The following is a 10,317-nucleotide window of genomic DNA, read 5'->3' as shown; positions in this document are numbered from 1 at the left end:
TGAGAGGCAACACAACAGACAGAAGTTATAAATTACTTAAGACAATACTTTTAATTGATAGATAAACACATGTACAACAAGACCAACTTTCCACAGTGTATATAAAAATGCAGCTCCTATTAATCTAAATGACACAGAATGACGCGAGGATAGCTGAGAAGTTAGCCTCGTGTTTGGGATCATAAGATCCAACGTCCATGGCTGGCCCCAAGTGAAGAATGAATGGGTGAAAATGCATCCATTACCATTCACCGACAATAACCCATTAGGGATTATTGTACTAAAAACAATAATTCTAATAGTAATTGAGTGTAGGTTAATTCATCAGAACTGTCGGGCTACTGATATACGCACACCATAAGAAAAGACAAACCTCTTACAAATATGATCCAAACAGAATTATATAACCAAAGCAAACAAAGAAAGAGAACCACAAACAAAAAGCAGTTTCATTATCAAATAAGGACATAGTCTAGAACACTAAAACATTATAAAAACGAGAATAAAAGAAATCATTGTGAGATACATGAGTCAAGTAAATATTACCTCTGCCCTAAACTGGCTGTGTTTGAAGTACATGCAGTTGGGAGGACACCGCCCAAATTATATCAGTGTGGCGTGTCGACAAGGCAACAATACATGGGACGCCATTTAGTCTTTAATCAGAAATCTATCTCTTCACATTCATGCGTGTGATGTTAGAAACAACACTGTATAATACCCACAGGACATCCTCTCCTCATTAAATATAATCACACATTAAGACAGGCTGTTACCATCCTCCCTGATAGCCGGCTTCCTGTATGTGCACGATACCAATCTCAGAATGAAGCAGCTGAACAATACCCTGAGCTGACACAAATTTATTAATAATATTACCATACATGTGTTGCTTTGCAGGGAACAACATAAAGGAGATGTTTTTGGGCACATTTCACTCCACGTCGATGTTTGTTCCTGCTTTGGGACCAGTGGTGTCACAAAGGTTCGGTTTGGAGAAGTGATCTGAAAAAGACCAGTGACGCTCGGGTGAGATTCCAGTTATGTGTTCGCTGTTTTTCTTCTCCATTTTTTGACATTACCTTGTTTGTTCCTTATAAATCCTATTTTCTTCATTGTTGTTGTTGACAGTAAATCATGTATTAATATTATATTAATTTAAAGATTTCTCAGTATATTCTAGGGATGGGTGTTGGCAAGGACTTCACGATACTTGAGTCACGACACCATACGTTATAGTTCACTGAGAAATTTGAAATGCAGCTTGAAATACAAGTTGTATATATGTACATCAGATGAAAGTGATAATTCATTGAACAAACTGTGTCAAAAAACAGTATTAAATCAAATTATCCATTTCCAATTTATTGCACTTGTCCAGAAAAGTGGATCAAGTTTTTTGCCACTTAAATGTCAAAACACAGTTTGCAAACTGCATACTCTTTGTCCAGCTTATTAGTTCCTCCTTCCATTTGAAAGTCAAAGTGCCTATAAATGTCATCTTTAGTGCTTTAGGTGCGGAAGTCGTTCACGATCGACATGGTTCCTTTTAAAATTGATATAAAGACATTCAAAATCGATATTAAATTGCGATGTATTGCCATATCGATATTTTTTTCCCATCCGTAGTATATTCCTAACAGTCAGTCGCCATGGTTTCAGTAATTAATTGATATTAAAGTGACCATCTCACCTGCAGCAAACTCATGGATGTCCTCAGGCCTTTTGAGAATCACTTCTCTGTGAGAGGAAGAGGTGAGACTAGTAACTATACTACGAAAATATAAAGCCTATTTAGGCCTGTTTTCAGAAATTACATCCTCAGATATATTATCATAATTCGTGATTTCTAAACAAGCTGTTCATGAAATGTTTAAATATAAAACCAATGAGACATTCATTGACAAGAACATGCATGGCCCCTTCAAAATAATAATTATCTATTGAACTAAATTAGTTTGAATGAATCCATATTAATGGATGTTTGTACGTTTTAACAGATGCTCCACCCAGCATACAGAGAAGTTAGTGGACTGTGTTGTACATTGGTGCTTCCTCTCAAAACATTTAATTATTTGTCTAGCAAAAACAGACAGATTCGGATTTGGGTCAATTACAAAATAATAATAATAAAAATGACCTTAAAAAGTGTATTTGTTTTTAAAGCAGATCATTATTGTCAACCTTCCTCCATATTCCTATTTAGATTTATACAGTCACCTTTATAACAGTAACACCTCTTTCACACGTCGGTCTCGTCAAGAGAATACTTTGGGATTTTCTTGTGCTTTTATGTCCACATGAGGGATGTTATTCTGCAGTGATGTGGTTAACGTCACAGGCGGACACCGGAAATTAAGCTTAATCGTCGAAAGCTGCTAATTGATTTTCTTTAAAAACAACTAAAAATGTGTGCAAACCTTAGGAAGCCGCCTATCAGAAACTCAACTTCTGGGTGAGATATCAGATACTTCTCGTTGTCAATTCTCGTCTTGATCTGAGGGTCAAACCAAAGTATATTTCAGGACTCAGCGTTGAAATTAAGCAGTAGTGTGTGGCTAGCTGGCACAGTTAGCTTTTAGCTGTCGCGTTACCTGAAACTGCCGCAGTTTCTCTTGCTGCTCAGCGCTTAAAACACCGACGTCTAGTTTTGATGAACCGCTTTTTCCAGCCATCGTTTCCCTAAACACGTAACTCTCTGTAGCAACTGAAATCTACCACTGGTAAACACAAACACAGGAACGGTCACCTGTTGCTGACACAAACACAGTATGTCTGTGGTGCAGCAAGAGCTGTTGCTATGGAGACGACGGAAGTGTCCGGGAGGTGGCGGCAGAGACCGCGAAGAACAACATGATATGTTTATGAGCGTAACTATTCCACATTTTAAAACCGAAAAGACTGTCATAAATCCACAATAAAACAATGACACTGTTTAAGGACTTGTTTAAAGAAATTTACACATTTTAAAAAAGTCCCAACCTACTCTCTACAACGCATATTTAAAAAATCAGTTTCAGATTTTAACACATCCTGTGCGCCGTTTTTTTTTTTTTTAATAAACTTTCTTAAAAGTTAAAATGAAAAATGGCATGGTTTCTTTTCAGTTCAGTGTATTGAAACTAAAGGAAAAAAATGTGAGTGATAAGTTTCATACATTTTAGCAAACTATACAAATGGAACATGAGGTGCTGTGCAAGAGGCTGGCCTAAAATTAGGCCTACATTTCATATCATATATGGTACATTTAATTTGCACATGGACAAGATAAAGAAGCTAAAACGCTAAAAGAAAATAAGAATAAAAAAGTCTTTTCTTTAGGCATGGGATGCAGTAAAGATGAAGAGGTCGTGACACAGATTGTACAAGCTCTTCCTAAGTTTGCTCCCTAAAGAAGCTCATTGGAGACGTCCTTTTTCTTCTGCGTTGTCACCTGTAGGGTGACCAGACGTCCTCTTTTTCCAGGACGCGTTCCCTTTTTGGAGACCTAAAAATGTGTCAAACTCAAACTTTAAAACAATTTCAAACTTGTCCGTGATTTTGTCCTGCTAGAGCCTCAGACATGTTTACATCAAATTTGCGTTGTGTTTCTGTGTGTGTGTGTGTCCCCTCGCTGAAGGGTTCTCTTTTCACAAACTCAAATGTGGTCACCCTAGCATCTGTAACACTCTGAAGATGAAAATAATCCAGAATAAAGACAGAAAGTGGCACTTTTTTTTCTGGCTCTCAGTCATCCCTCTCTCTGGACCAAGAAATAGCTTGTATTGTTGAAGTGCAGAGACCCTGTCCTCTGTTCTTCCTCATTTTCCTCGTCTTCTTCCTCATGATTTGGCAAGTGTTCTGGGCAAAGCGGAGGTGCCAAGGTCACCAGAGCCTGCTCTTCAGGGGCTGTTTGGGCAGGTGGTGGTGTTTGGGTGGAGGGTGGATGTTGAGGCAAGTTACCACACTTGGTGATGCCGTGATGACTGTGAAGTTTAGAAATAAATTTGTCCTTGTGTCTGAAATGAGAAAAAGAGAGAATTAAATGAAAAAACTTTCTTCAGAGGAATAAACTATAGGATGCACATCCAATGGCTATTATTTAACATGTGTAATATGAGTAACAGTGTAGTGTTGGAAATATTGTTGTATTTTTTTACATATAATTCAAACTTTAGAAAGAGATGCAAAGTACATTAGTCAGTACCTGAAAAGGTAGACACTGAAGATGATTAAGAAGAGGACAAATAAGCCAGAGACCCAGTGCACATTATGTGACCCTTCGCTTGCATCTGCCTCAGTACCTGTGGTAAAAAGAGAAGACTGTGAGAAATCCTACAGGACCATAATAACATTCATGTACGTATATATTTGGATGTAACTGTGCTTGTGTGTGTGTCATAGTCAACCATGTCTCCTGTGGCTTGTTACGTTGTTGAGCCTCAGTTAATATGATGACATGGTTTCCTGTTAAACCCCAGGGGGGCACAGGGGATTTTCAGCACTAACAACATTTAACAGTTCCTTCGCTTCTTTCAGCTTTTTCACACACGCACACATACATTCAATAAACCGCGCTGTTTATTTTACTGTCTGCTACCATCTTACCGCTGTAGCAAGGTGTACCGGAACCGGAGTCCTCTATGTCTGGAAATTCAAACTGTTAATTGAAGATAAAAGAGACAGTATGAGCTACTGCAGAAGCATTTAAAATGAGAGCACAGATTATTTACTCTCTGATTGACAGTTCACTTTCTTACCGCTGTAGTCGTCATATCTTCAATCATTGTGACTGGAGCTGGAACAAAGGAGAGATACATTTGCAGACAACATGTTATTAGAAGTAACAATAATTCAGAATAAAAGGACGTCTTTGTGACCTAAGATCCAACCACTAAGTACATATTGTGGAACGTCACTGTCATGAGGGGATGAATAGCTCTTTACATGGTAGCAACACAAACCGAAGATGGTCTTCTTTTTTCATGCCACTAAAAGTTAATGTAGTTGAAGTTGTTCCAACAAGTACCCTTTGTAGGAAGTTTCGTAGGTACAACTTATTTTGTGATAAATTGTCACACACAGGACAAAATTGTAGATTGGGACCGTTTAATGCATTTTTTTTAATTTTTTTTTTTAAAGAAATGGTTCTTCAACAAACTAAATATTCTGTTGAATGCACAATATATGTACAACAATATACATATGGAATCAACTTCTTTCTCACTGTCCCTGATCCAAAAGTAAACTAAAGAGTCTGTGGCTTTATTGTAACATTAGAGAGAAGTGAAGAAACGAGAGAATTCGGACAATATGAAACAAAGGTTTTCAATTCAAGAGAGAGGAAGTAGCGATTACGGCATATGGTCAACTTCTTAAACCTCTACACCACCACAAAATGTCAGTAAATGTGTTTATTTGCTTCAGAATGCAGTTAGCTTAGCTTAGCATAGCCTAGTGACATGCCTAGTGATAACATGGCAAAGATGAATTTGAAAAGAAATAAAAAAGAAAATCTGCGTGAACTTTGACAAAGACAAACTAAATACCTCACAGAGGTTTCACTTGTGTGTCAAAAACTGAGAGTGAATGTGTCACTTTCATTTTGAATATAAAATGAATTTACAATTTGCAAAAGGAACGTCAGGAGGATAAGGATGAATTCATAAAATTTTTCAAAGATATTCTCGTAACCACTTTGTGTATCGAGAAGATTGAATGGATGCTGTGCAATAAGTGCGTATTTTTATCAAAGAGGAAGAGAAACTGGATGACTTAAGTGTACACGAGGATGCGTACTGTACGTGGAAAGCTTCATGGGAATATCCTGTCAGACAGGAATGAAACATGACTACTTTTTCCCGTATCCATTGCGAGTCTTGCATTACTGAGTTGATAAAGTTAGTTAGATTTACCTCTCCAACTGCTGCCATACACTGGTGTACTCCATTCGCTCCAGTCGCCATCATATTCGTCCTTGGTTCTGATCTTTATCATGTACTCAACACCGGGTATCACGTCAGTAATGGTGTAGGAGCGCCGATGTATAATTAACCCTGAAACCTGCACAGACATACACAGAAAGACAATGATCTCCATTTACTGAAAAAGCAGAGTGTTAACACTGACTAAAAACTACCATGCATCTACCTGATCATGATCAAATGAGGACTTGGAAGGTCTGTATTTGATCTCGTAGATTAATTCATAGTGTCCGTCTTCCATCTTCCAGGACAGCGGTAAACTCCAGGTGACCTTCAGCTTCGTTGGTTGACCTTCTTCTTGTCTGACTATCGCGTTCACTGGAGGGTCTGGCTTCACTGAGGGAGCAGCGAGAAACGCAATGAATGCTACAACAGGCCAAAGCTCATACTGACATGAACATATCTACCTTGACACACCCACTTACAAATGCCTAGAGGGGTAAATTGAAGCACGCCACTGGTGGCACTGCCCCCGATGCTTGTAAGACAAAGGTAGACCACGTGAAGGGTTCTGAGGTCATCATCGTTGAAATCCAGTGCACACCAACAACGGGAGTGCTGAAATGAGTATGCGCATGCAAAATGCTCGAATGTGGAGTTGGTCACTCTGAGAAAAGGAAGGAAGGAAATATGGAAAGAAAGACAATCACTCCCAAACAGATTAGTAATACATCCTCTAGATCCTATTTAAAGAAACGTGAGTGCATATAAGGCAACCAATAAGCTGACACGATCAGTAAAAACAAACAGTGTGGTGTGGCAGCATGCTCTGAAACATAGCTCCTCAACAGGGGGTCCGCGAACCCCTAGGGAGTCTGCGGAGGTTCTGCAGAGGGGCCGCAAAATCTTTGGTTGATCTTTACGTGAGTCATTTATAGAAGGGCTCTTACCTTTTATTCAGACCGAGGTAACAACTAGGGTGTTTAATGAAGGTCTTTTGGGGCGACGATTCACAGCGAATCTTACTGCTGGGTGATCTTTTATAGCAGAAGAGGCTGGGTGTCTTTGGAGAATCTAAGAGACAAAGAAGACATTCGCTACTAATGTGCATATAGTGTCCGTTCATACGACCTTCTATTCTGTTCTAGTCGTCATATCTACATCAGCTCAGAAATACTGCATACCGTCTCATTCACATTTTCACTTTCACATTCAGCGCTAGTATCTAGACCCATGTGATGACTATAACAGTGATTTTTGTTTTTACTTGTTAAACTGATTAACATATGTTGGTCACATTTGAGACACAAAAGATATTTAATTTCGAAAAAAAATAACATGTAATTTCGGCTCAGTCCTGCTATGAATCAAAATCACTACTCTACAGAGTGCATGTTGACTAATTATTAAAACGTTAATGCAGCACTGTCTCACTCAGACTTGTCTTAGGTTGTGTAAATGCTCTAGCTGGCATCCCCCTGACTCTCTGTTTTATAACTTTGGTTTCAAAGGTGTGTCGAATGCGTTTTCTCAGTCAACAGCCTTTGCATGAAACTAAACTTGTCCTCGTGTCTTGTGTCCCTGAGGATCATAAGAGTCTGTCCAAGTCTAAGTCTAAACCAAATATGACCAGGACTTGTTTGAGAGTCTTGACCACCCATCAAGAGATTTCTTCCAGTCTAGTTGAGCGGGTGCCCCATAAACCAAGGCTATAGATATTACTCAAAAGTTGCCTTTGGTCTATCCTTGTTTTAGATATATATCATGACCTGAAATTCACGGCCACTGTAACTCACCTGCAACAACGACTTTTACAGCAAACCTTTCTCTGCCTCTGTGATGGCAAGCGTATTTCCCAGAGTCTGTCAGCCTCACCGAGGCCAGAGTCAGTGCAGCGCCGTTCCTCCCAAATGTGACCTTTCCCCAGTCTCTGTCCCCTTTCCCGACTGTCTTCTTGTTCCACATCCACCGAGGCCTCGACTTTATGCCTCTGGTCACCCTGTTACCTTCTTCCCCCTCCACATCCTCATAATCGCCCTCAAAGTCCATGTCGTCATACTCCCAGTCAGATTCCCTCTTCAGTCGTCTGCTTGAGCTGGTTGGTTGGACCAAGTGAGGAGAAGCCGTGTATCCAGTGTCTGTAAATCCGAGGCTTCTGTTTTTTGCTGGAACGGCCGTGGCCCCGGCCTCAGTGGAGAGGGAGTCGTATCCCTCACTTGCATTATTCTTCATAGAACTGTTGCCGCTGCTAGTTGTACCTTCACTGCTGCTCATAATGCTCTGAGCAGTTGGCGTCGGGGCTGGAGAACTTATTCTTTTGTTGGTGTTGGAGTTGTCTCTGTTCAAGCTGATTTTTACTCCGTCCACCTTCACGTGACCGCTGCAGGTCAGAACCAGCGTACTCCCGGGGGATAAAACCAACACACCAGGAAGAGGCTCTGCACAAACAAACACACACATTATTTATGGTACTGAGTCCGAGCACTGGACACTTACTGTCTTTATTTGTATAGGTGCGGATTTACGGCTGCATTTTGTGCTCAGCGACAGATTCATGTTGGTTGCAGGGGACTAGGCATAGCACAGATAGGATGCAATGTTGCATAACCAAAATAACCAACTCCTTTTGAACTTCCTCTTTTAACGTGTCTCTCGTCTTCATGGTTTCTTCTTTGTATCGTCTCTCACTTATTTACATTTCTGACATTCTTCGTCCTCTGATTCCGTGGAAAACTCACACAGCCAATTACACTGTAAGTTGAGACACATCAAGATCATTCTTTATTTTGTTTATCTTACTCCTGTCTGGATTTGCCTGACTTGATGTCTGAAGTCCATTGCCCTTGAATGCTGGTGTCACATTTTGCTTCCCTCTAGACCAGTTCCTTGTCTTTTCCCCCAGAGACCTGAAATGGACTTTGCAGCTGATAGAAAGGACACCACTGCACATGTACTAACTTAGGTTTCGTGTGCAGCCAAATTAACTGACATTGTGCTTAAATTATTTAGATAATTAAATATTAGGATTTTTGACATCCAAGATAAAAGTACTGTCTCAAAGTTTCTTTCTGCAACTTTCAACAGTTCGAGCACAAGACTGCAGATGTGATAAGATACAAACGAATGTTTAAGCTAAAACGAAATAAAAAAAAATATATGTACAGTATAAAAATATTCAATACGTACAATAAAATCACTGTTAATCTAAATTAAGAATTTGGAAATATCAAACATAATTGGGCTACATTACATAAATATGATCTGTGACATCAATGGTAATGAGAAAATGAAATGGAGAAAGCCCTGTTTGAAGTGCAATTAAAACACGGTGCAGAGATTACTTTTATGTGTTTGCTGTAATTTCCTGTCCAATCAAAGAATAAAAACAAATGTGGCTATTCCTGTAGATGACTGTATACCCGCTGGACTAAACTAAACTGAACTAAACTAAACTAAACTAAACTAAACTAAACTAAACTGAACTGAACTGAACTAAACTAAAATAAAATAAAATAAACGAAACTAAAATTTCGAACACAGCTTTAAATCGTTTCAATCAATTTAAAAGTCATTTACATTAATGACGTGCTTACCTTTTCTGGGACACGCTCCGTCAAAAATGCTACGAACCGACGAGACATTAAAAACACACAGCAAAAGGAGAAAAATCCCCATGTTTTGATTGTTTGTCTGATTTTGTGCCTGTGAACCTTCCCTTCAAGGAGTCCTCGCCATCAAATGTACAACAGCAACGCCTGGAGACGTGTTTACTCCCATCGAGCTGGTTGATCCGCTAAAACCGGCCAGACAACCGATAGTCCCTCACCTCAGCACTGACAGGATAGTTAAAGCCTCTGGGTCCCCTGGTTCCTCTGCAGCTCTCTTCAAGACCCGTTATTGTGAAATCCCAGCGCTCTTCCCCTTGTTCAGCGCCGTTACACAGAGGATATCCTCCTCAGTGTCAAAATAAAAAATAATAATAAAAAAAATCATAGAGCTTATCTTAAAAAAACAAATCTGTCATACTCAAAAAATAAATAAATAATATATCGATATCCTGTACCTAGTCTTGTTAGTTCGCTCCCTGGTCATACGACCATGTACTGTGTGGGAATGCAGGCCATAGCTTTAAAAATGACAGTCTTAAGTTGGCACTTTTATGTTTTTTTTTTGTCTTTTATAAAAAACAAAAAAAGTCCTTTTAAATTGCGCGCACAACTCCAAATTCCTATCCCTTGACAATGCCTATAGAAAGCGATGGTGCATCTTGATAAACTGATAAACTAGAGGACTGAAGGATTGTTTGGCCACAAAAGTGCCACAGAACCTTTTATGTGGTTGAACCTAAAACGTACAAATTCACAAGCCGTCTCTCCCTTTTTTCACTTGAGCTCATTTCACTATTTGCTGCACA

At 39.4% G+C, this 10,317-nt stretch overlaps 2 protein-coding genes across 2 annotated transcripts; both read right to left on the bottom strand.

Annotated features, from left to right (window-relative positions):
• Nucleotides 1-28: 28 nt before the first annotated feature.
• LOC125015937 (RIIa domain-containing protein 1) lies at nt 29-2,824 on the bottom strand. Its single transcript, XM_047598037.1, has 4 exons — nt 2,595-2,824; nt 2,421-2,497; nt 1,694-1,740; nt 29-1,005 (listed from the first exon to the last, which is right to left on the bottom strand). The coding sequence occupies exons 1-4, from the start codon at nt 2,673-2,675 to the stop codon at nt 935-937; spliced, it is 276 nt and encodes a 91-aa protein (XP_047453993.1). The 5' UTR covers nt 2,676-2,824; the 3' UTR covers nt 29-934.
• Nucleotides 2,825-3,482: 658 nt separating this feature from the next.
• Nucleotides 3,483-9,770, bottom strand: il6r (interleukin 6 receptor). The gene is made up of 10 exons (XM_047598036.1): nt 9,497-9,770; nt 7,700-8,341; nt 6,854-6,977; nt 6,389-6,570; nt 6,130-6,299; nt 5,895-6,042; nt 4,740-4,777; nt 4,588-4,639; nt 4,187-4,283; nt 3,483-3,998 (listed from the first exon to the last, which is right to left on the bottom strand). Exons 1-10 carry the CDS (start codon nt 9,576-9,578, stop codon nt 3,731-3,733), a joined length of 1,803 nt encoding a protein of 600 aa, XP_047453992.1. The 5' UTR covers nt 9,579-9,770; the 3' UTR covers nt 3,483-3,730.
• Between the last annotated feature and the right edge of the window lie 547 nt (nt 9,771-10,317).

This window comes from Mugil cephalus, chromosome 11 (assembly GCF_022458985.1).
Source record: "Mugil cephalus isolate CIBA_MC_2020 chromosome 11, CIBA_Mcephalus_1.1, whole genome shotgun sequence".
Taxonomy (NCBI): Eukaryota; Metazoa; Chordata; class Actinopteri; order Mugiliformes; family Mugilidae; genus Mugil; species Mugil cephalus.
The sequence above is the reverse complement of the archived record's forward strand: the minus strand, read 5'-3'. Positions and strand labels throughout refer to the sequence as shown.

Excerpts from the sequence above, each read along its gene's own strand:
- il6r (XM_047598036.1), bottom strand. The coding sequence starts at position 9,578 with ATGGGGATTTTTCTCCTTTTGCTGTGTGTTTTTAATGTCTCGTCGGTT. Across the intron at positions 6,978-7,699 it reads TGTAAAAGTCGTTGTTGCAG|ATTCTCCAAAGACACCCAGC; the intron begins GTGAGTTACAGT and ends TTTGTCTCTTAG. Across the intron at positions 6,300-6,388 it reads ATTTACCCCTCTAGGCATTT|TGAAGCCAGACCCTCCAGTG; the intron begins GTAAGTGGGTGT and ends CTGCTCCCTCAG.
- LOC125015937 (XM_047598037.1), bottom strand. The coding sequence starts at position 2,675 with ATGGCTGGAAAAAGCGGTTCATCAAAACTAGACGTCGGTGTTTTAAGC. Across the intron at positions 2,498-2,594 it reads AGAAACTGCGGCAGTTTCAG|ATCAAGACGAGAATTGACAA; the intron begins GTAACGCGACAG and ends TTTGACCCTCAG. Across the intron at positions 1,006-1,693 it reads CATCCATGAGTTTGCTGCAG|ATCACTTCTCCAAACCGAAC; the intron begins GTGAGATGGTCA and ends GGTCTTTTTCAG.